This window comes from Phasianus colchicus, chromosome 6 (assembly GCF_987193195.1).
Source record: "Phasianus colchicus chromosome 6, bPhaCol1.hap1.1, whole genome shotgun sequence".
Classification (NCBI taxonomy): Eukaryota; Metazoa; Chordata; class Aves; order Galliformes; family Phasianidae; genus Phasianus; species Phasianus colchicus.
The window spans coordinates 19,840,860-19,867,073 of record NC_143441.1 but is presented as its reverse complement, the minus strand read 5'-3'; the positions used below and the strand labels follow the sequence as shown (position 1 = coordinate 19,867,073).

Here is a 26,214-nt window from a genome sequence, read left to right as displayed (position 1 = left end):
TATTTGCTTTGCTTTTAAAATAAATTTTCGCATTATGCGATAACTTGCACCAAAGCATTTTTATGAAAAGCCAAAAATGCAGCCAAGCCCAACCAAAAAACACAGCCTTGCTTGAAGGAGAACTTGCATCTCTAGCTGTATTAGAAAAGCTATGTCTTGATAAATGCTTTCCAGCAGATTTATGAGGGAAGCAGCTGTCAGCAGAGCGTTAGAAACCAATGTCTGAAAATGCAGCATTTGCTTAACAAACCTTGGAGCCCATTGGTCCTCTGGTACCTGGCAATCCCATCACACCCAAATCTCCCTTTTCACCCTAAGGAGGTCAATAAAGAGAGTTACTGATGGGGGCTCTCTGCTGAGGTCATAGCTGAATGTCTGATTGATAGTTCAGTGTTCTGGGTTTTGTGACAAATATAGGAGACAAGTTTGACCTTCTTGTAATGCTGGAGTCAGAGTTCCTTATTGCAATTGTATTCTATCTGTGACCTCACATATTTTCTTGTTCCCCTATTTACATTTTCTTGGGTGTGTAATTTGTGCTTCAGTTTTGGTAGATGCCATTAAGTGACGTGAAAGCAAATTAGCAGCAGAAGTACATCCTTTTTCTACATAAAGTTGCATTGTTTCTTCCAAACATTGCTTCTACTGAGTTGCAGAAAAGAAAGGTATTTTGTTGCATGCCTTTATGGCTCAAAGAGGCATGATTACTTTTATCATCATTCTGAGATATAATGGACTTTACTGTGGTTTAAATACAATAAATCATGTAAAGGCTTTACAATATCCTCTCTGGCTGCTGCCAGCTAATTATACCTAAGGGCAGACTCTGCAGACATGAAGCAGCCCTACCAGCAGAACTCTCTTTCCCAGCACTAAAGAGGATTTTCATGTTGGCTGCTGCCTCAGCAGTTCAGAAAAGACCTGAAGAAACAAGGTAGAAGAAACACAGATTGGACAAGAGTGTGTCTGACAAAGAGGAAGTAGATCCAACCAAAGAAATAGAAGTCAGAGATGAGGACGTGGTTTAAAACAAACCAAAACAGTTTGCAGGGTATTTACAGCAAGAATAAAGTGCAATGAATGACTATAATGAAGACGGAGATCAGATTCTGGGAAGATGAGAGATCAGAGGAAGAAAAAGGGAAGAGAGATACAACCAAACCAAGTGAGCACAGACATCTTTGGCCTCTATTCTACTGGAGCCTTCAGGCAGGAAGTAGAAATTTATAAGGAACAGAAGAAATGAAATTAGGAACATATCCAGAGAACAGAATAGAGATGTTTCAGAAGAGACAATAAAAGCAGGAGAATGGACAATAAACATCAAATAATACACAATAGTCAACCTATAGGAATAAATATTACTCCTGAATGTGAAAAAAGCCTCTGGAAGTGCAATGAAAAAAGCTATAGCAAAGAGGTATTAAAAAAAATTTAGACAGTCTTCAGAAATATAACTAGAGCTTATATTGAAAAAACAAAACAAACAAAAAGAAGGGCAAAATGAATGAGTTTTGACTGCTCCACTCTCAGGACTGTGTGGAAAATAAGTAGTAGCATCTTCCTTCTGCTCTCACTGCTCCCACTGCAGGAAATCTCAGCACAGTGCTTTTGGGAAGACACCATTCCCTGACTCTCAGTTCAAAGTGAACTTTGGCTCCTTTTTAGTACACTGACTGAAAAACACACAGTTGCTTGCCTACATTCCCACATACTATGCAGAACATGATGTTCCTCATCTAACACAACCATAAGGAGCTTGAGGGTCTGCTTCCCAGGCATGGCTTGAATTCAGAAGTAGTTTACTATTATTCTTGCAGCAGCAAAATGTATGGCAGCATGTCCTCTGAGATGGGGCAGCAGCTATGATGGAGTGAAAGAATAGTCAAAGATTCCCTTGAAAATGCAGTTTCAAAATAAGCATAATATACCATCATTTTGCCTGATACGTGCTGGATAGATAAAAGTAGGTTATCTATCTCAAGTGTCCTAGTAGAAACTTTGTGTTCAGTGGCTCCACTGTAGATCTGTATATCTGTGTTAGGTAAAACTCAGAGAAGGACTGTTCTGCAGCTTGGTTTATAACAAATGGAGTAATCACTCTGCACTAGTATAGTATGTCCTGCCATTTCTACTGCTATTAAAACTCACTGGAATGAATGTCTGCTTGTATGGGAGTGAGGTCAAAGAACACACTATTAATCCACATGGTTTCTAATCCTTTTCCCTGAAAGTAGCCTGATATTTTCCCTTTATATTGTCAAAGTATATTCAAGCAAAGAGATCATCAAGAACAGTCATAAGAGACAATGGCCAGTTTTGAAACACTGATTCATGTGGTTGTGAAACAGCAGTGGTTATCAGTGAGTCTTCATTAGACTTGATTTTCAATTTACCTGCGACATGTTTTAAGAAGTGCTACATGGGGTTAGGCTGACAGTGCAGTGTAAGGTCTTTGCAGAGCAGTGTAAGAAATCAGGCAAGCACTGAGTGTCCTTGCACTGCTTCATCTCCTCAGTCTCCAGCAGACAGTGGTGTAGAGGCTTCCTAAGCAGCCCTTGTGTTCAGATCATGATGTTTAATAGATTATCCTGTATTAATTTTAGTCTTACCTTCAGCCCCACAGGTCCAGGCCATCCTATTGGTCCTGGCATCCCAGGGACACCCGGGGGACCTGGTCTACCCTTGAACGGAAAACATTGATTACAACAATTCATGTAACATCATTCCTATACAAAGGTCTCTGTTTCAGAAAGGAGATATGGAAGGGCATAGTATTTTCAGGAAAATATCTGCAAATGCTTCTTTACCTTTGCCATAAAAAAATACTGTTTTACATTCATAATACTGTTTGCATTACTACTGGAGGAAATGTGGACTCACAGAAGTATCAATTTGAATCAACTGATTCAAATAAGTAGATCAGCTACAGAGAAATCTACATGTAATCGAAATAACCACTGGAAAAAAAAAAAAGTCAGTATCATTAACTTTGACCTTACTCTCATTTAAATCATACAATATAGAACAGAAAGACCTGCATCACGAAGACCTCCACACAAATGCATTTTATAGTAAGAACAGAACCAAACCTTTAGCTAAGATATTCCTCTTCTTATTCCTCCAATATTTTCATTCTGAGTGCTCATACTCACATACAATTGCTCTTTATCATCTACTACATGATTTGCAATAATTACATACAAGAAGTTATTTATCTCTTTTAACTACTGCCTGTAATTCACTGTTTGGCTAGCTCCTAAAATGCTGCAGATTAGTGCTATTCCACTGTTTATATCATTTGAAAATACAATCCCGGAAATTTGATCACAGCTTTGAAACTAACAGTGACCTCCCTTGAGCCAGGCAACTTTTAGCAGGAATTATACTGTTTTATTCTCCTTTGGGACCTACCAGTATTTGTCAGAAGTAGAAGTATACCAGAGTTTGAGGTTTGCACTCTCTTGTAACTTGATGGGTAACTCTCTCTGAGACATTAATTTTGATGATTTTTATATAGATAATACTTTTGCTTACTGTGGGATGTTTGAAATGTAGATAAATGTAAAAATCTCTTTGTTTGTATGTCTCATATTTATTAGAATCACTGATCAGTAGCTGCCTTTGCTTATTATTAGAACAGTATCTCTTCCTGGTTAGTGACTACCCCCTGCATATCTCTGATTTCATCCTGCATTTCTGTCTTCTTTTAAAATTAATTACATTAAATGGAAGCACTTTTAGTAACTGAGATAACATATTCTGTTTCATCACACGTAGAGGCACATATTTTTGACAATGTATCATGGCTCATATATCAACAAGCACAGGATTGTAGTCAGCATATTGCATTGGTGCCAAAGCTCTGGAAGTGTAATCATTAATGGCCATTCCTCCATAGGGGCTGTTGGGTCCCTCCCAGCTCTGCTTTCAAGCAGTAAAAAGTTTGATTTGGCTTTGTTGGTTTTGTTTATTTTTATCTTTTATGGTAGTCCTATACTCTGCTTCCCTTATCCACAGAGAAGTAGTTCAGGTAATTTCCCACTCTTTTAATTGTCTGGCTGGAGGTGGATGCTCTTATTAATGGAATTAACTGAAATAAACCAGCTGTGGCAGCTCTCCAGTGCTGCACCCAGAGCTCCCTGCCACCCCTTGGCTGTTGGAGCAACACAGGCAACATGAAATTCAATAATAGCCAATTTATATTCAGTGTATGCCTGTATATGTCAAGTGTTGGGCTGGTGTCCGAGGCAACACCTTCATCCATACCTTTCTTCCCGGCCTGCCAATCTCCCCCTGCCAGAGAAAGGAATGTGTTAGACATACCACATAGACCACAGAGGCTCTTTAGTCAATGCATTTATAAAGAACATTGGGAATACCTTTGCATTCAGAACTTTTTTTCCAGAAGTAAAACGAGAAGAGTTACTTTAATGAAAACTCCTGGACTTTTCCTGCACTCTCAGCCCTGAATCTACGGCCACTTCCTTATCAAGAAAAGCATGCAATTGTGCCCAGCTTCAGGTAGGCATCATCATGGTACAAATGCTTTGCAAGTCTGAAGCCATACATTAATATCTAAACTGCTTTTAACATGAGCTGGCCCACACAACCAATGCTGTGTGGGAGAGCTCTGTCCCTCATGTCCTCCCAGAGGAGGAGGTGTTTTAAATACAGAGATTAGTAAGAGCACTGACTTGGCACCCAAACTGCTCTCTCACCCATAATGTAGAGCAGGTAGTTGTCATGAGAAGCCATAAAAAAATATTTTAAGATTGAAAATCAACATTGGAAGATAAAGCGTTAAATGATAGCTTCAAATCCATCCATAGATTTACATTCAAATAAAGCAAATCCCCACATGTATTTATGTCCCATCATAGACTAAACAGACATGAAAAAAAGTACATGCTACACCTTCTCTCCAATCTTTTCCCTTGACTTCTCAAAACCACACCAAACTTCATAACAACAGGCACTTACTTTCTCCCCTTTTGGTCCCATTATACCAGGAATTCCTTGTGGACCCTGGGGAGAGAAACAAATCATGTTATTGAGCTGTATCTGTGAGAAGGCACCGGGAGGTTGCCTTCCCTCAACCCACGGCCCAGTGGGTGTCAATGAGGAATGATGTAAACCCACAAAGTGAGGGTGTTGAATGTGCTATTTGAACACTCTCCAAATGCCAGGTCTGTGTCATTTTTGAAGGCAACCGGAGAGTTGCACTGACATGGGAAGTGCAGGGGCATCTCCTAGATAAAGAAAATAGGAAGAAAAAGGACCTAAGGCATAGGAAAGATCATAGACTCATAGAATATCCTTAGTTAGAGGAAACCCACGAGGAAAACTGAGTCCAACTCTTAGCTCTACACAGGACCATCCAAAAATTAGGTTCCATATGTGAAAGTTTTGACCTGATATTTCTTGAAATCCATCAGTGTGAGACCATTATCACTGCCCTGATGCTCAGCCACCCTCTGGTGCACAACCTCTTTCTGATATCCAACCCTCCTGCTTAAACAAATCCTAAATTTCTAGTTAAACAGGAAATTTAGCTTTAATTTTTTTTATTCTCTGCAGTCTCCTGCTGCTTAGTGTCCAGCCCAGATTTAAGCTGTTCAGGGGAAATACTTGTTTTCTGTGAGTGATTTAAAAAACCATGAATCTGCATTTCCCATGTAGTGTGAAGATGCCTTTCAAAGATAAACAGTAACTTTTTGAACATCTTTTCTTACTTCCCTGAAATTATAACAGAATGAAGAGATGTGACTTTGGGAAGCTGGACATAAATAATGGGCAAGGATGACATAATTTAAAACTCATGGTTAGAAAAGACAAAAAATGTCTTTGAAGTAAAGATTGACCGAGCCTCACACATCTGTTTAAGCCACAAAACATTAAGATATTTCTCTCTCTCATGTGAGGCGTATTTCCCTTTCAGAAGATTTCTTAATTCATGGAGACCTTGAATCCCAGCTCAGAAAAAATAAAAATAAAAAAAATCAGGAAAACAGCTTTGTTTCTAGAGTGCTTCAGTCAAGAGATCCCCTTTTGTTTCTGAATGACTAAGGGAAATCCCATGAGCCATCCTGAAAGGAGCATTATGTTCACCATACAAATTGCTCACTTCAGGTTTGGAGCCTGGCTGTCTTATACCATGCAAAACACAATGCAAACTGTACATGAGCAGCAGCAAACTGTATTCTCAAATGTAAATTACTCCAACTATTTTAGTCGGCAGAGTTATTTTAGGCTTTCAATAGTGTAAATCAGAATGTAGCTAATTATAGTCTGAAACAAATTTTATCTACTTTTTCTCATTTTATGCTAGGTTAAACATGGGAGGAATTACATGCAGAGTCACATCATTATAAATTTGTTTATAAAATAATTCTCCTTATTATGACAAATTCACACATTTATAGCAGAAAGCAATTCAAAATTAATTCTTAGATTATTTTCAGTAACAGCAGCATTTATTTTCCCATGACCACTGACATAAGTTTGTTGTCCAGAGGATTATTGGCTCTAATGTTGTCCTTCTAGAAAAAAAAATCATACTTAAAAATTCCAAAGCGATGTTAAACATATCCTACTGTCTATGTTGTGATACAATCTGTTGGCCTACTCCATTTAAAAACATTCTTGGCGGGATTGCAGATAATTCAGTTGTGAGGTTAATCATCACTTGAATCTTGCAGAACAACAGAATGGATATTATGGTTCTCCCCATAATCAGAGATGGTATAAAGAGGTTTTTTTTTTTTTTTCAAAAAGATAATCTGGTGAAGACTGAAAAAACAACAGCTTCTTCCACATGTGTTGCAGCTCTAGATGGTGGCCAGACACACCACAGGGCTGCTCCACAACGCAGAGAAGACTTTTCTCAACACTGGGCAACACAAACATCAGTTTTACCATCACTTCTCCATGTCTCCTAATTTACATGCTAAATGACTTTCCCTTATGTTTTATTCTATATCGGATGGTACAGACTGGAATGAAAAAGCATGTGGGTGGCATTCTCCTCAATTTGGAGACTTTTACAGAAAACTCTCCTTTACACATGGAATATTTTCTCAGTAGATTTCTGAACTCCTGCCCAAACTGTACAAAATGTAGAAAATGAAAGAAGAGATCAAATGGGCTGCCCAGCAAGCCAGGGGCAGAGACACACTGGAAGACCCTACATCTCCTGAGCCCTTCCAAAAGCCCTTATTTGTCCCCAGCCTGCACCATATGTATTTTCCTTTTCAGGGAGGTACTCCACTAACCTTCAAGTTCATTGCATCTCAGTTCTGCAGGCTTTCTTCTCATGTAACAAGAGTCTAAAGCAAAAAAACCAACCAACCAAGAGCCTCAGAAGGAGGTGATAGCACCTTTGGGGTTTTTTAGGGTTGCTACCCACTGTAAAACTCCGTGAAAATGAAAGCTGAACTTGAAACTTGGAATATTCAGGGCAGGGATGAGAACACAAGGTAAAAAACCTACACGATTTATGCATTGTCATGTCAAAATGAAATTAAGCCAGAGCTTGATATGCTTATTAAGCTATAAAAGGCATTTACAGAAAACGTTTAACAGCATTATAAGGACTTCGGAGCGAGTGAGAGAGTACTGTGGTTTGGTCACAAATGCATCACTCACCTGGGGGCCAGGAGGCCCTGCAGGGCAATGTGACTCGGGCAGAGAGAAGGCCTGTGTTGTCTGGAGCTCTTGACACAATTCCTTCATGTCCAGATCAAGCAGCCTCTACGTAAGATAAAACGTACGAGTGAGCACTTACAGAGAACATGGAAAAATACACAGCCACTACAGCCTGAAGAGCACTTATTCACTGCCTTAGGGAGAAGCCTGTGATTTGTCACGAGGTTATCTTCACGGATGCTTCAACATTATCACTTCAGCATGGTGTTCTGTCCCATGTTTCCTCCTCCTTTTCCAGGCGCGCGCCGCAGCTGGGCTATCGTGTCCCCCCTTAGCCAGCGTGGGACCCAGGGCTATTCTTAGCCTTGACCCTGCTCCTTCCATCACGCTTCACAAGTGGCAACTCCTCTCCAAAAATAGCAGCTTTGCTCTAATAATACAGGCTGCACTCAGCGGGGATATGGGCAGTGTGAACTTCGCTCCAGTAGGTATCAACTAGGCATACATTCACTGCTGACCAGAGGCAATTCCCTTAAAGACCAATGGATCTCTAATCATTTGACTTTAAAATTGGGCTTGCATGAGCAAACTGGTATGCTTATGTCCTATCAGAAAAGATATCTATCTCCCCTGGAAATAAAAACAAGCACTGAGGCAGAAACACTGGGTTAATAAAGTTGCTCTACGTCATCCAAGTGAAAAGCCATTTTCCGGAAAAATTCCAACCATAAATTTCAAAGCACAGAGTCCTCACTGAGAATTCACATAGCTCCCACTTTCCTAGTAACCACTTAATTTAAGTATTATTATTTTTTTTTATGGGGAGATGATGCCAGGAGTAATTTTACATTCAGATTACTTTCTGGAATATTTGGTTGTGGTCCCATACTCATCCTCACTGAGGGGCCTGAAACAATACACCATGTTTCCTAAGGGGATCTTTTCTCTGAGTCTTCTTCCCCGGGAAACCATGGCTCAGGCAGGAGAGGGCTAGGGATGGGCTAGGCAAGGGATAAGAAAGGGAGAGGCAATTAGGTTTTGGGTTAGGGGAATAATACGCTGAGCTCAATCCCATTATCTTTGAAGACAACAGGGGATTTTATGCTGTATTTTTTCTTGGATTAGTTCTCATCAGAAATTTTTCTGATCACTACTTATATAGTGCTTGTGATAATTGCTATATTTGGATATGGTAAATGAAGAGTAGAATTAAGAAATAGGATTTACTAGTAGGTGGAAAAATTCATTATGTTGGGATGGAAAACATATTGGAGGTAACAGGCCTTGGAAATAAGTGCATGTGGTCAAACTGCTCTATCATATACCCACTGTATACCATGTGCTGTTTACGTTAACATGTGTGGATACATACATATCATATAAAGCAGGAATATCTATATGTGTGTGAGTGAAAAATCCACATCAGCTACTCAAACACACCCTTCATTTTTGCAAAATAGTGGGAATAGATTCCACAGAAGGATTTCAGGACCTTTATATAGCAAAGGCAAAAGTGATGCAAAATAGGACATCTGTAGCCAGATCCGTAGCTCTCATAGCCAGAGGTGTTTGCTGAGTGACACCATGAAGAAGTGCTCAGAAAGGATGTGTCAGTCTTTGTCAAAGATCAAAATTCATGTAAGAAGAAGAGGAAGGCCCCTCGGCCACACTTACAGAGCTCCAGTCGTGCCTGAAGCGCGGTGGTGGGAACATGGGCGGTGGCGGCGGGATGAGGAAGCAGCATGCTCTGTGGGTAGGCTGCTTCTTCTGTTCCAAACAAGGAAGATCTGTTCAATACAAACACTCATCCGTTGTCTTGAACACCACAAATATTTCTCAAAGAATAAGGTGAGATTCCATTGCACAGCACTTTTCTACATCCTGCGTACGCAGAAGCATCCAAGCAAAAATTTCAGATTCCATGCAGTCCCTCAAATTTACAATGTCCCTCATATTCTGAAGGCTATGCTGAGTCCCAAACTCTTAACGTGGCTATGAAATAGGTCGATTTTCATAGAATCACCAAGGTTTGAAAAGACCTCCAAGACCACCCAGTCCAACCATCCAGCTATCACCAGTATTTCCCACTTAACCACGTCCCTCAGTACAACATTTTTTTAAATACCTCTAGGGATGGTGCCTCCGCCACCTTCCTGGGCAGCCCATTCCAGCATCAAACCACTCCTTTGGAGAAGTTTTTCCTAACATCCAAACTGAATCTCCCCTGGCGCAACTTGAGGCCATTCCCTCTAGTCCTCTCACTAGTTACACAGGAGAAGAGGCCGACCCCCACCTCTCCACAAACTCCCTTCAGGCAGTTGTAGAGAGTGATGAGGTCTCCCTTGAGCTTCCTCTTCTCCAGACCAAACAATCCAATTCCCTCAGCCACTCCTCGTAAGAGCTGCACTCCAGATCCCTCACAGCTTCATTGCCTTTGTCTTGAACACACTCCAGGGCCTCTGGAGTATCACTACAAAAATATCTTTCTTGTAGTGAGGGGCCCAAAACTGAACACAGTATTCAAGGTGCAGCCTCGCTGAAAAATACCAGAGAGCCAATGTTAGGAAATGGGTTGAAATACCTATTTCTCTCTCTCACTCTCCCTCTTGTTGTTGTAAAAGTCTATCAGAAACAGCATCTTCTTGTTCCCATCAAATGCAGTAAATATTTATTTGTGCCTGTTGGCTTTTCCTCTGAACACTGGCAGCCAGAACGGGTGTCTGTGAAAGGAGGGGTGGCAGGGAGCCAGATACTGTAGGAAGAAAAGCCTATGGTAAAGTATCTGGTATTAATTGAAAATCTCCAAATTAAGTTTATAGGAAGATAAACTTGGCAAAATTGCTATATTTGTGTGCAAATTGGTTGCAGGCCAGTTTTTGTCACATCTTAGGGTAAGACAGATTTCTCTAAGGCACAGAGATAAGTCTAGGTTTTCAAATGTCTCAGAAAATGTATTACATCATGTTTCACTACCCAACATTCATGGGGACAGCATTTCCCCAGTCCTGATGCACAGAAAACAGCTGTCCAGATGAGTGTGCTTGTTAAGTCCTCAGAGTGGCTGCCCAAGCAGCAGCTCGGGTGCTCTCTCAGCTCATTCGGTGTCAGTAACAGACCCACTGGCTATGGCAGGGGTCACTTCAGGCATGTAGCCACTTGTACATAGAGGCCAGTTGCAGTTGGTTCCACTAATGCCGGGTTAAATCAGACCTTGCCTGTAGAGACAATCTATGCACAGGGTCCAAGGGAATGCATTTCATAAACTTCATTTCAGTTACCTTTCTTAACAAGAACATTTATCACAAAGTTCCATTTCTTTCCTTTCTCAAGAAAAAAATCACTGAAGATTGCTACTGGCACCAGACCAGAAGTGATTTATATTATGCAGGCTTTTTTCTCTAACAGAACTATTTGAAATGATACCTTTGAGAGGTGAGACAAAGGGTCCACAATAAAGACTCCTCCTGAACTTTTCCTCCCAAGTTTGAACTTAACAAAAAAAGCTTCAGTTCACACACGCAATAAAATACAGAGATAAACAATACAGTCTGACCCTGACTTCAGTTACTGTTACACAGCTGTAACAAAGGTCTTGAATTTTAAGCCTACATACTTCTCTGGTTATCTTAATTTCGGGACTGTATTTGAACATGTTGCATTGGGACTAAAATGCATATTGTTAAAAAAACAATGTGCAGCTTGTAATCTAAAAAAGACATACAATTTGATTATGATATTATCTTAGGCTACATACCAATATCATGCTGTCTTTTAGTAATACATTATTCCATGGTCTAGATCAATTTCAGTAAGTTTATTATCATTCAACATGAATAAGAACACCAGAGCTGGTCTGACATGGCTTAATTGCTAAAAGATCGCTTACAGTCACTGCAGAAGAAGGTTTGCACTGCTGCAGTTGTAATACTACTTAAAAATAAAAATAATATAAAAAAAAGAAATTAGGAAATTAAATATTTCGTACTTTAAATATTTAGCAAGGATAAGATTAACTATAAATGTTTTAACTGTATACTTACCATGTCCTCATGAGTAAAGTCAAGATCTGGGTTATAAAATATTGGGATACTCCTTTTCTTGAAATCTAAGTTTGAAATTCTTTGGAACATTTTTTTTATGAAAACCATTAGAGCTAACAAAGTTGGCAGCAAAATAGCCATTGATTTCCTTGTTAGGCTAGCTGGCTGTAAGCAAATGCAATTTATATCGTTAGGCTCCAGGTCAGCTTTGTTTGCTAAATACAGCTTCATAACACTCTAGTCCCCATCAGTGGAAAAAATCTCAGCCCAAGAATAGGGCTGTCAGTTTTCTGTGAAATGCAAAGGCCCTGCCTACACAGGGGGTTTGTTTACACATCTTGTATAGAAACTGCCCTTCCAACATCTTTGATACCAAAGAAAGTATTCAATAAGAGAAGGAAGACAAAATGAAAAACTCCTTATTGAACTCATCTAAATGGCAGTTGGTTTCAGAGAGCATGACAATTAAAATAATCAGCTTTAAAATAGAAATTCTTAAGAATTTTCAAACTAAAATTATTTTTACTGTTCAAAAAGTATTCAAGAAAGTGACTACCTCAATTTATAGGTATAGGAGTAGTGGTTGCTTCAAGAAATAAGGTATTTTAGATAGGCTGTTGCATTGTCTCACTACATTCCTGCAGACTGTTTGCTTCTGGTGCTAGCTGGAAGTCAAAAGCTGTGATGTGAGATAGTCCAAGGCAGAGCCAGAGAAGAGATGGGCACTCCCCAGGCAGTGCCCTCCAGAGCAGGGCTCGTCCAAGGGCCATGAGCCCTCCTAGAGCTGATCCTAGAGCTAACCTAACATCGTAAACCCCTGTGGCAACTACAAAGGCAATAGAGAGAAGTGCTGCACCAGGTTCAGCATAGATTTACAGGATTCCATTGCATTAAACGGTATGTAAACTGGGAAAATGACCTCTGCGCTGCAAACACGAAGGTGTAGGCTAGCTGAATCAAGGACAATGGCAGGATAAAAGGGCATGGCATGAAAAAAATATTTAACATGTGTTTCCCTCCCTATTTGCAGCCACATTCATCTCACAGACCCTGACCAGAAGCTGAGCTGCTTTCCAAAGCTGTTTCCCCAGTAGCTGCACAGTGGCCAGCCAACCGGAGACCTCTGGCCACTGACACCCAGTCCCAAGTGCTTCCCCACTTGGATGGTGGTCAGAATTAATAATAATCGAGCTGGGCAGATGAGTTAGTTAATGCATGTGGGCTTGCCTGACTGAAACTGAGAGCTCATCTATTTTGCTGCTGTTCATTCAGGCTCCTCTCAACTGCCTTGCAAGGATAGCAGCTCGCCACAGGCAGCAGTCATCAGGTATTACCCTGTGTATCTATTGCAAGGTCACCACTTCTTCCCTTTGAAATCAGAAAACATTAAGAGCTGCCAAAGTGCTCATTCCCAGGGCAGGGAGCAGCATGAGGAGGCATGGGTGAAGGTGGGCAGGTAGATCTGGGATGCTCCAGACATGAGCTCATGTTTGGAGCTGGGTCAGACAGCTGGGCTCAGGAATGGTTACATCTCTCAGTGTCCTCATGAACATAAGCCTTATGGCCTAAATATACCCTTTCCTATGTATCAGGTGATGTAAATATAGCAATGAAATATAGCAAGTCTACAGCTTATGCACTGATATCTGTGCTGGGGAGGTACTGCAGGAGCTACAGGATGGAGCTATCTCCCCATCCCCTTTGATGAAACAATAAATACTCCAGCAACTGACAGAAATATGAAAATACTGTGTCAGAAATCCTAATCCCCAAGGTGGCTACCAGCTGTGGAAGAAGTTACACATATTTCACCAGCTGGCACACAGACTGAAGCTGTCATAATAAATAAATACATAGAGATGTTTAAAATGAGCTGGTGCTCAAAAGCTCTTGCAGATAGCATGGACCCTGGCATGCTGCCTAGTCAGTATTCACTCAGACAGTTTGGGTTTGCTTCTATTGACTTTCACTTGCTGAGGTCCAGGGCTCTAGACACAGCTCACAGATGCTGGCAGCTCTATATGCTTCTTTTCCATGCATGAGAATTTGAGGCACAGAGAAGTTAAGCAACACCTCCACAATCATGGATAACTTGATAACAGAACCAGAGAGTTTAGTCCTGTCAATTGCAATACTTCATCCCAATAATTTTATGAATCAATTATAAAACTCAATTTCTTGTCAACCTAGAATGATGTTACAAATACAGTTAGTATTAAAGAGCTTAGTACCACCCCTAGAAGAGCCTGAAGCCCTAAGTCTTCATGCGAGATGGCTGCTGGGTCAACCTCAAGGCTTCTGCCTGCTATTCACCGTCACACATTCCCACTTTATCTGTGAGATCAGTAGCACCAGAGCAGACACCAGTGCCATCCCTCTCCAACTGCAAGACTGCAGGGCTGGCCTGGATCAGAAGTGTGCTTGATTTTGATGTTGGTCCACTGTGCGCTCAGACAGTTCCAGACAATCCACCGGGGGACATGGATGTTGCTGTACACTCTGAAAGGCACCAGAGAAATGCTTTTAAACTCCTGTTAGAAACTTTGATACCATGGACTACATTAATGCCTTGTGACTGCCTCACAGCAACAGAATCACAGCCCAGCTGACTTTATTCCCTGGCCTTTCACAAAGAAATAGCTCTGATCAACTTGCTGTTGTAAAAAATCATGGCTTTGTAGGTTGGAGAGGCGAAGAGAGTCCACTGACACTTTTCCATAGGCAGAAAACCAAAACTGCAGCCCTGCCTTCTTTAAATGAAGCATCCCCATATATTTTCATGCAAGCCTGGTTACATGTATACTGGCAAAAATGAGTAACAGATGCTTTTCTCCTTCCACCCACTCTGTCAGTCCTCTTTTGCACTCTTCCTATACGCATCTTTTTCCTACATCCATCTTCTATTCCAAATCCTCTCTTCCCACTATAGTTGCCGGCATACAAAGAGTATTCCCCTGATACCCTTTTCATTAAATAGATGATTCCTTGGAGAAGAGAAGGGAAGAAGCACATTTAGGATAGTTTCTGTGAATTCCTATTGGCTTTTTCTCCCTCTCCTATTCCTGATCCTTCTCAAAGAATTCCTCTTGAGGGCTGAAAGGGCTTTTCCCATTTTCTTCTACCTACTATGCTACAGCATGAAATAGGTTAGCAAAGCCTCCACGCTAAAAAATTGCAATGATCTATAAAACATTCAACACACTTTCCATTTTAGCCAGTACACTGTACATTTTCTTTCTTTGTACATGTCTCAGCCCTATAGTTTCCATGCTGCCCTGTATGCCCAGCATTGCCAGCCAAGACAGCACCATGCCAATTCCAGTGCTCACATCTGCCCCAGGTGGCAGAACTTGTTCACCCCAAACAAGTCTGAGGTGCCCTCTCCAGGAGAACTCCTGTAGCCTGAAGCCAAACACCTGCTTCGCTTGTAACACAAGGCATGTCCCACAAAAATAAAATGGAACTGGCCACCAGCTTGTCCCATCTGCCAGTACTTTGGGAGTCCTGGTTTGGTATTTCAGGATGCTTATCAGCTTACCACTAGAAGCCAGCTGTGCTGACCTTTATATTAAACCAGGGTGAAATAGGAACGCCTGGTCCTTTGACCTGATCTTCTACATTTCCTGCACTAAATGAAGGTTCATGATACTCATCCTAAGCAGCAAATAGCTGAGCCCTTTCTATTTGCATTTTAGCCAATTTTGTTATTTTATTTTTTTACAATTTGTGTCTTTTCAGTCAGTAATCCAGATTCAAATAGGTTGTGCCCAGTGAAACAGGGAGCTCCCTTCTTTTGGGAAAGCAGAGACAAAGGCAGAGAAGGTTTTAGGAATACTGCCAGTAACATTCAGTCCTGTTTCATTCCTTTAATCAACCATACTTTTTTTTTTTTATATAAGGCTTTGTGTTGATATTGATCTCAGGAAAAAAAATCAATCAAGTGATACATTTGTATGATACATAAAAGGAAGTTTGGGTCAGAAGAAGCACTGAGATACTGCTCTTCTCCAGCTCCTGGAGGTATGTCAAATACTTTCCGTCTCCATGCAAAGCCCAAGAAACCTGCAGCATGGCTGAGCAGAAAGAGGAAAAGGAAAGAGAGGATCACAGAGAATCATAGAATTGTTTGAGTCGGAAAGAACTTCTAAAGGTCATCTAGTCCAACTCTCTGTATCTGCGCAGTGCCCCATCCAGGCTGACCTGGAACGTCTCCAGGAATGGGGCTTCTACCAACTCTAGGGGCAACAACCTGTTCCAGTGCCTCACCATCCTCACTGTAAGAAACTTCTTCCTTCTATTCAATCTAAATCTCCATTCCTTTAGTTTGAAGCCATATCCCCTTGTCTTGTCACAACAGATCCTTCTTAAAGATCCTATCCTCTTCTTTCTTACAGCCCCCCTTTAGACACTGAGGGGCTTCTCTCACGTCTCCCTGGTGCCTTCTCTTCACCACAGCCACGTTGCACTATTAATCCCTACAGCACTTTCCTTGAGTTGATGCTTCAGCACCAGGAGAATCACTGTTTGGTGCTGACATTGCATTCAAAATACTTCTAGGAGAAACGATGCACTGTTGCTTGAGTCTGATGGGACTCTAACATGGAGCTGGCAGCAAAACAGAAAATGATGCAGATTGTTATTCTTTCCCTAATTATTCTACATATGTGCTTCTCCCTACCAGTTGTTTATGTCGGCTTTACAGTTAGCAGCTTGTGACATGTGAACACTTATATTTGTAACCTAACGCTACAGAAAGATGTGTGAGAACAGAAATAACAATAGTTCCAGCCCAGAGGTTTTCAGATACATTTGGAAAATATTTACCTGTAATCTTCCAATTGTAGGAAAGACAAAGAACATCTTTGCTGTCGATTGTGGTTCGTTGTAGAGTTTGCAAATATAGTGCTGAAATCTATTCTTTAAATGCAAAACTACATCCTGGTGCCAGATTCAAATAATTAAATCAGCTAACAGTCACAGAGTATTCAAAAAATCATTAAAATAACTGAGAATTTAAATGGAATTAATTCACTTTCTGTACACACTATGAGATTTCTACTAGAAAATAGAGAACTAACTGGAGAATTTAGCAAGCTGTGAGGAGCAGAGCCCAGCAGCAGCTCATACCAAGGGCTGCCCATATCATAAACTACTGCTGCCTGAAAGATAACTGGCCAGAAAACAAGCCTGTGAGCCCCAAGCACACTCTCTCTACTTTGACACTATACCACCCTGAGAATTATACCTTTACATGTGGCACTACTGCTCTAAAATATTCCTCCTTATCTGCAATTATTGTTATTCTATCTTGACTGGTGCAGATTTAAGGACTCAAAGAGTTTTTGTATCTCCCTGCTACACAGCTGGGTTGCTGATGAAATATGAAGGTACACTTTTTCCCAAAGAACCAGTGCCGACAACCCCAGGCTATGCATTTCCCTTTTAGTCCTTATTTCCTCTTCCACTACATTGCCACAAGATATATGAACTTTCCCCCTTGGAAGGGCCTATTCCCTAGGCTGTTTTTTTTTGTTTGTTTGTTTGTTTTGTTTTTGTTTTTGTTTTTTTTTTTAAGATGATAACAATTTATATGTCATCTCTGGGCACTGAAGTATGTTCCACAGGAGAAAAATCACTGCATAGGAAAGGCCAGGCCACACGAGCATTAGGGAGATGAACTCTGTGTTTGTCTGGCTGGACCCTACTAGTTTCAAGACAAGGTAAATTATGGATGGATTTAGTTGTTTTTTAAGGGATGCCTTTTTTCAAGCATTACGCTTCTCTAGATGCTATCTTAAAAGCTATCTGAAATGACTGCGGAAATCTAATGGCTGTGTTATTAAATGCTATAGGGCTTTTCCCCAGATGATGACTGCACTACCCTTGGCCCACAGAATCATATTATTCAAACATTTCTAAATGAATGATCTGTTCAAACCACTGGGGGTAAAATACAGTGTTAGTTCTGTGTATTTCAAAAGCTTTGCTTAAACAACCAAACAAACAACCAAACATAGGTGAAATCACTCATATCACTACTGCAATTTAGTCCAGAAATCTGTTGTCCTGCATAGGCTGTCCTGCTCATCACTGTTCTCTGTCAGAATCATAGAATCATCAAGGTTGGAACAGACCACTAAGATCACCCAGTCCAACCACCAACCCATCCCTACCATGCCCACTAACCATGTCCCTCAGTGCCACAAATGCCTTGAGTATAAACCACTTGGCTGTGGTAACACAGAAACATGAGAGAGACGTAGAGAGAAAGATCATGCACATTTAACTCTATGTCTAAGTTGATTTTATGCACAGTTTTGGAATGTGCACCCTTTTGGAGGCTGTCTTAATGTCAGAAACATGGGAGGATCTGAAGGCAAAACTGATGCCTCCCTACAAGTCTCACATGAACCATCCCAAATTTGATGCAAAAGAAATCTAGGATTCTAGTTAGAGGCATCTTTCAGCTATAAATACTCTGCCACAACATGATGAGAATTCCTCCAAGCAGAGATGGGGCTGGAGTTCTTGTTCCCCTTCTCCTTCCTTTGCACAGAACGTGGGTAGAGGGGAGTCTTGCTAATCACACTGTAAAACCTGCTAAGTGGGATTTCCAGTGCCCTGGCTCAGCTGACAACTAATTTGCTTTGCCTTTGCCTAGCAGGGATTTTCCATGCAGTGGACACTTGTTTGCTATGTGAGCCATCCGAATATTTGTTAGTGTCATAGCCAGAGCCAGATGATGTTTATTCTGCTAACATCCAGTCGAGCTCCAGCAGCACTCATTGAGGTCAGGGCTTTATTTATAGAAGCAGATATACATTGAGATTCACTTTCTTTCCCTTGCTGTAATCCACCTAGGATCATCCAAAATAGAAAGAAACAGGCAGACGTGCAAGTAATACACTATTTGGGCCAGGTCCTCTGGCAGCACACATTAGTGCAGCACCAAACCAGTGGGAGAAAAAGCATTTTATTGTGGCTGAGGCTCCTCTCTGTTATTTCTCACTGGGAAGGGAAGGGCATAAAACCAGAAATAATAAAGCAAAAGCCACCAAGCAAGAAATATGTCCCAGATCTGCAAGGGAATTTGTCACTCCTATGCTCTCAGTTGCTGGGAAGTGCAAGAAGCAGCGTGCAGGTCCGAAGGAGGCAAAGCAAAGAGACTAAAAGCGATTTACCTGCTGAGACTGAGAAGGCATTGTCAGCGTAGGGGCTCTGAGAGAAAGCCCAGCAGGAGAGAAGCTGCAGGTACAGTCCCCAGGTGGCCATGCTGAGGGTGGACATGCTGCCAGCCGCGGGCACGGCAAGCTGCGGGCTCTGCTCTGCCTCCTGCTCGCTTCCTCTTCCTCGCCGGCCGCGCGTCTGTGCGGCTGTGTGGCTGCGTGTGTGCACGGCTCTCGCCCGCTCCCTCTCTCGCCGTGCCTTCAGGAAGAAGGAATGCCAACCATTTCCCATTCACTCTTCTCCTTACACTAGGCACGGTTATATTTAACTCCCGCGCTGGATCAGTTGCCCCCATTGTGGATGTTAGCTGCTAAAACGGTGGCGGGGGGGATTCTGTTTGGGTCACAGAAGCAAAAAGGCACTTTGGTCGATAATAATAACGAGCTGGAAAGAGGGAGATTATCAACTGGACTATAAACAGCATCTGCTGGTGCCGTTGACTAGACACCGACGTCAGGAGGGCTAAAATGCCTGAATGATCATCTTCTACAGGTCGCTAATTGCCTTAATGAGTGAGACGAACAGTGATGTGATGTGTTTATGGCTGGCAGCGCTTTGCAGTCGCGCACAGAGCTGAGCGATACCACTGAGGGTCTGCAGCCACAGAGCAGATCAGTATTTGGTGCTATAAGTGAAGATGCCGCATCCCTACTAGTGATGCATTGTACAACTGCAAGGAGTGCACTGACAGCATGCAACAGGTGAGAGAAACTATACAAATATCACTATGGATTGGTTATAGTCAGCTCTTTAGCAATGGCAGCACACTGGAGGCAAATAGAACTCACATTTTTGGAAAAGCAACCCGTGCCTTTGTCACCTGCACGACAGCCTGGGGCCTCTGTGCATTGCTCCAGCCAGCAAGGTTTTGCAAATAAGCTTCCACAATGAGAATAAGAGAATAAGAGGCTAGAAGATGCATGAACAATGGAAAAGAGTCCTTGAAATGCAAAAGATTCACCTCTGGAAATGTTTGACCAGCTCAACACTCATTCAAAGCAGTGACTAATTTCAAATCCCTCTGAAATCCTCTTGCAGTCTTGTAGAAACTGAAAACTTGGTAGAAGTTTGTAGTACAAAATACATTGCTTGAAAAGGAAATTAATGAATCCAATACCACCATGAAGCACCAAAATCAGACAGTAGGACACATACTTTTCCTTTCTTCCACCACCCTGTTATCAGCTTGTGTACTTCGGTCTCCGAACTAGAATGGAAATGCATGATCAGATAAAAAAAATATGCAATGACATCTTACATAAAGAATAGTGCAAGGATTTCCATCACAAATTACATTCACCTTTGTGACACAAAATAAGGTAGGGACCAGGAAAATATCTTGCACTCACAAGGATGAGTGCTTTCCTGAAATGACCAGAAGCAATACAGAAAACCAGGGCTGAGCTCCAAAAGAAGTCAACTTTGCATTCATTTTTTAATAGAAATGTTTGGTCCATCTGTTCTTCAGTAAAGAAACCTGATTGAAAATAGATGTTTTGTCAGCTTTCTTCTCTTTTTTTGACTTAACATCTCCACCACTCCAAAGCCTGAGCCTGCTTTACTCGAACCAACTCGGTCAATGCCTCGGTCAATTTCCTTCTGTAAGCACACACCTGAGGCAAACACTCCATCTTCCAAAAGAAAGCCTGAAAGGAGATGTTCAGATTTAGATTTGAAGAGATCTCTTTGTCGTGATGTAGCTGTAGTTCACCATAGTTTTTAGGGGAACTACCATGAGGTCATCAGAAAGGAGAGCCCTTGTTGCAATCATCAGGGGCAGGTGTTTGTTTTGGTTTTAAGATACCAGCCTTACCAGCTGAAATTGCTGGCAAAGCTGCTGAGAGTTTCAGTGGGAGAAGAATGAAGTCGATTAGAAATAAAGCAGAGAGCAGCTGTATGCTTTCTGATAGGACTTTGTGATAACTGGCAAGCCACAGTAGATGACAAGGACACACACACACAGAGGGCTGCTTCCTGGTCTCTGGGGCATCGGCTCATGTGACAGAGATGATCCCAAGGAGAAGTGCTACCACACAGCAATGTGTCTTACACAGTGTGAGAAGCTTGACAGATGTACGTTTTTCAGCCCCTGAGCTATCTATGCTCTGTGAACTTGCTCAGCCAAGCAGTTCATGCCTCCAGTCATTCCCATGTGTTCATAAAGTCAATGGAAAGCTTCTGCTCCCTTCAGAGGGAGCTGCATGACATAGCGAAGGCTGCTGCTCTGAGAACAGAAGTCCTTGTCTCTATCATGCATATAGTATTAATAATGTTTTTATCTTTCTTCTATATTCACTGCAACTGCTATTAACACTGAAGGGAAGATCCACATTAACGTGATTAACGTGATTTAATGCTGAAGATTCTATAATTTTTTTTGAATAAAAAGAGTCTTTTTCTTTTTCATGAGATTATTCAGTTGCTAGGAACAAGAGGAGCGTGTACTACATGATTTGTACTTGTGTCTTACCAGAACTGTTGCTTTAATGCCAAGAGTGCTCATCAAATAGAACACTATGTTTTCAGTAGAACTTCTATTTCAGATGCTGTTAGCTTAAGAAAGAAACACAGGACAGTACAGACACCATGTGCTTTTCAAGTCTTATGAGATACCACCATGGCCTAAAGTAAGAACAATGTTTGGAAAACTTGGCTTAAAAATCTTTCAACTGCGAGAATCCCAGAAACCAAAATCATCTCCAATCTGATATCCAAAGAAATGGAATGCCATAGTGTTATTACACGGAATCAACTGCAGTTTAAAAAGTCCTATTTTGAGTAGATGCCATAACAGCTAATAAAATGTCAAAAGCCAACTAGCATTTACATATATATTCACATTTAAAGCCTGACCACTTTACCTGTTGTTGCTTGATCTCTTCAGCCCAGAGATGAGCCCTTAGAAGCGGATGAAAGATCCTGCTGATCTACCATGTAAATAGAATTTACGAACCTCTCTCTTCTGTGCAAGAATTAATGAATACTTGTTAAAAAGAAGGCTGTTTCTCAGATCTATTCACTTTCTATTGGCAGATTCTTTATCAATAAAGAAAATGCAGGAGTTCAGACAAAATATCATTAAACTCAAGGTTCTGAATGAGCACAGTTCTATTGAAAGGGAAAAAGATAATCACGACTTTCCAGTTCAAAAGACTCAACACTCTTCTGCTGAGTGGGGCAAAGGTAAAACAGCAACCCAGTCTTAATCCAATAATTCAATGACATGATATCTGCAAAGTAGAACAGAGGAATTCTGCTCATTCAATTAGCGTGGGAGATGGAAAAGATTGTTTATGATTATATTTTCCTTGTAAAACTTGTTAGTTATTTAGCAACAATAGTTTCTCACAATAAAAATAACTGCTCAAGTTCACACACCTGCATGGTTTATGCCTAATACTTGGATTTAGTACTTGGACAGCGTAGCTAACATTTATCACGTTCTTGCTGATGAACTTAGATTTAATATGGAAGCCTGTACAGAAACAGACCCACAAAATGCAATGGAGAAAACTCACCACGCTGACTTCCCAGCTCCCCTGTGCCACCCACCCAGCCAGGTACCAGGGCCCTGTGCAGACATGAGGGTGAACCAGCACCCAGTCTTGAGGTGAGCCACTGCATGAGTGCATCCAATGGGCAGCACATTGATGCCTAGCAACTTCCTACAGCATTAAAGAGTTATGATTAAACATTAAGGGATAATGCCAAGTGTTTTCCATCAAAGCTATGAGAAGAACCCCACTGTGCCCTTGTAATCCCAGAAGGCACAGCAAAAGACAATTTTCAAACAATAATTCAGCTGCTGACTTTTATAACATGACTCCTCTTCCCCTTTTCTGTTTGTTTCATCTGCCTCTTAGACCTTGTTTTTCCAGCTGAAAGTCATTCAGCATTTGCTGTGAAATTGTATACAATTCTGTACAATAGCAAGGCTGTCTGAGGCAGAAACGTGTGCATACTTAATGTGGCATAGATGAAGAAAGACACAGCTACAATGCAAGCATGTGCTGTAAAAAAAAATACGCAGTCAAGAATCCCATGAAGTTGCTGAATGTGTCAATCAAACCTATGGAAAGCCTGATGACTCCATAAGATGTTTAGGTACAAGGTGGTTATTTGGTGCCTATATTGCACATTCAGTGTCTCACGGTCTACCTACTGCTCAGGAGCAGACTACTGTGCAGGACATGTACAATACCCAATGCTCCTTAGATGTGATGCACTCATCACACATGAATAATCCAGAAGAGATGGAAATAGTTTTCAGAGTAATTTTTTTCATCTTTTTTCATTCAACTCTTCACTGTTTCTCTCTTCTATTCAGAAAGTAGAAGTCTCTGCCTGTGCTAGCCCTGCTGCTGGAGGCAGAGAACAGAAGTGTCTGGCAATAATTGGCTCTCGTGACTCCTACTTCAAGTCATTTACCATCCAGCTTGCCAAGAAGCCTGATGACTTGAAAAACATGATGCACCACTCTCTTTTTCCTCTTGCTTGATAAAAAAAAAAAAAAAAAAAGCCAATAAAAACAAAACAAACCACCACCATTACTGCTTTAGTACTCACTCTGTCTCAGTACTCTCCATTCTGGAGTGCTACACAGACGATGGCAACACAGCACTCTGCACCTGATTTCCACACTGCACTGCAGACCATTACATCATTAAGATGTAGGCAAACATGCAGCTGAACACTGGAACATGTGCACCTTGGAAAATGGACCTTAATACTAGCTCCACAGCCTTCTGCAGGGGATCCCTACTGGAGATTCAGGAAAAGACTTGGTCATCAGTGTAGTAACCTCAAGAATCCAAGTGAAGTCAGTGAAGCTGCTCCTGAAATCAAGGACATGCCTGGGTGTCTTGCCAAATAAAAGCCTGAAAAAAAAACTCAATAGTATTTTAAAGACAAAGTATCTGAAGTCTTGTTTTTCAGTGGTTTGTTTTCTCCTCCTCTCATGGACTCCTCTGGACACTAAATACTGAGAGATCCGTGCATTGCAGAACCCCAAACCAGAAGCAGAAGGCTGGCTAAAGCAGGAAGCACTAAGGCCTGAGAAGTTAATCACAGAATCATAGAATCACCAAGGTTGGAAAAGACCTCCAAGATCCTCTAGTCCAACTGTCCACTTACTACCAATATTTCCCCACTAAACCCTTAGTACAACACCTAAATGTTTCTTGAACACCTCCAGGGACAATGTCTCAACCACCTCTCTTATATTATAAAACTGAAACGGGGTAAACAGATCTCAGGAGAACAGCAGGAAAAAGCAGCAGGATGTGGTCAACCAGCTATGCTTTTTGTTTATTTTTAAACTCTAACCAAGATGCTATGCATAGCAGGCAGAATTCCCATGTAGTATAAAAGAGACTTCCCTGGCACAGTAATGGATGGGTAGCCAACATCCACAATTTAAATCTGCTGTTTCTATAAAGTGACTGCTGATTTCTAAGGCTGCTGGGTCAGAGAGCAGGTAGAGAAGCTTTGTGTTTTTATGATGCTTAACATTTTGAAGCCCAAGCAGCACACAAAGTGGTTGGGCACTGCACATTGCCCAGTCATTCTGGTACACCAGAGTTGTCCTCTTCCAAATGCAGGATGTTGCTGAGCCTAATCAAACCAGACAAATGCATTTTCCTAGCTCCCTTTGCAGAATTAGGGAGCTATTATTAAGGCTGTGCTGACATTTCCATTTTGAAGTCCTACATTTGAAGGTTCCATAATTTGTATCAAAGACATCCATGCCAAGAGGCAGTTTGGCATACAGGGATAAAAACTTTGAATAAAGTCAGCAGCATTTGAATAAATTCAGTAAAAAGGTCTCACTATTTCAACTACACAGAGTGAGGACCAGCATTAGCTACTTACCTATGGTAGTTTAACATCTGTGTTAGGGCTGAAATGGTAGTTTTTACCAGTGTAATTTCTACTTCTTTTCTGAGCACCTGAATGATATCCCAACGTTGCAGAGGAAGCAGTTAACGAGGCTTTCATACCTAAGCCACAGCCATGCCTGCTTACTTCAAGGAGAATGTATTGCTTTGACTAAAACTCAAGACTCGATATATCAGCATCTCCCAGGGTGCACAATACCTTAATGACAGGTGCTAAGGAGACAGACAGACAACAAATTTTTCAAGCACTTAAGAAAAAAAAAGGTGCCAGCTTTTTTTTTTTTTTTTTTTTTTTTTAAATTAATACTTCTAATATGCTGATTTCATTAGAGAGAGTCTTTTACCCAGACAGTGTGGAGCTCTGGCTTGGATGAGTGCCTGAGTGCATATTGGCAGTCATCACTGTAGGTGCAAGGTGTAGGGATGTGCAAACCTGAGCAGCCATCACATAGAGAGCAGGAGGGTCTCTCCACCTGACAACATATTTGGTTCTCAGGTAGGCTTGCAGATTATGCTATGTCTCATGCTGCAACAGCTACCATCAGTCATTGCACAGAAATGCTCAAAAATAGTGACTGTTTTCTGGAAGCAAGAGAAAAAAATTGGTGTTGCTGTGTACGTTTGGGGTCTATAAAGGCTTACAGGAGCCTTCCACTATTTCCTCATTTGGTAGCATAAGAAACACTACATTCTACAGGCAAGTCTCCCATCAGCTAGATGCAAAGACGTTCCATTACTGACTTTCACATCTGTGGTTTTCTGTTTGCTAAGGCATTTAGTCAGCTCCAAAACACAGTAACCAAACTCTGTCTTCAAAAGTATCCCTTCATTGCATCCCATTTAGAATTTGACCCAGGATATTACACAACTACATAGATTGCTGGAGCTGACAACTCAAAAAAATCAAAGAAGTCTGAAATAAAATTATTCCATGCAACCTTTTCAGTAGTGTGTTTCCTGTAGTTTTCTGCCTTGAAAAGATAGGCCAAAAAAAGTTTTTGTTTTCATCTATTAGCTCAAGTAAGCCAATTGTCATTCTATTAATTTATCTTACTTATTTCTACACTATTGCAGGCAGGCTAGATATTCCTGGAAAGAACAGACACTGAAATCATTTCCATTTATATTAGCATGTGCCATAATTAGCAGGAAGGGTCTGCTTTACTGAGGGCCTCTTTAAACCTTAACCATCTGGTTTCCATCAATTCATTAAAAAAAAACAGTATACATCTCCTTCAGAATTACTGTTTCTCACTCATTACAGTACCCAGTTATAATTAAATAAGTCAATAGTCCCACTGCCAGTATGTTGTTACAGTGATCAGATCTGATACTTGTGTCCGATACTACAAGGTCATTAAGCACAGGGGTGCACAAAACACGCTTTTCTCTATTAACTGCAG

The 26,214-nt window shown here is 41.2% G+C and overlaps 1 protein-coding gene across 3 annotated transcripts in view; it reads right to left on the bottom strand.

Moving 5' to 3' along the window:
• COLQ (collagen like tail subunit of asymmetric acetylcholinesterase) overlaps positions 1-23,395 on the bottom strand; it is a 41,234-nt gene extending 17,839 nt beyond the window's left edge. For 2 of the 3 annotated variants that reach the window (XM_090142609.1, XM_090142610.1), the window contains exons 1-6: positions 18,869-23,395; positions 9,322-9,434; positions 7,648-7,752; positions 4,984-5,028; positions 4,270-4,296; positions 2,613-2,684 (exon numbers count right to left, since the gene is read on the bottom strand). In XM_090142609.1, the coding sequence (XP_089998735.1) occupies positions 2,613-2,684; positions 4,270-4,296; positions 4,984-5,028; positions 7,648-7,752; positions 9,322-9,434; positions 18,869-19,145 (639 nt within the window). In that variant the 5' untranslated portion in view covers positions 19,146-23,395. Of the gene's footprint in view, positions 1-250; positions 314-2,612; positions 2,685-4,269; positions 4,297-4,983; positions 5,029-7,647; positions 7,753-9,321; positions 9,435-18,868 lie in introns of all 3 variants that reach the window. The other variant, XM_031590169.2, reaches the window with a different exon arrangement.
• Between the last annotated feature and the right edge of the window lie 2,819 nt (positions 23,396-26,214).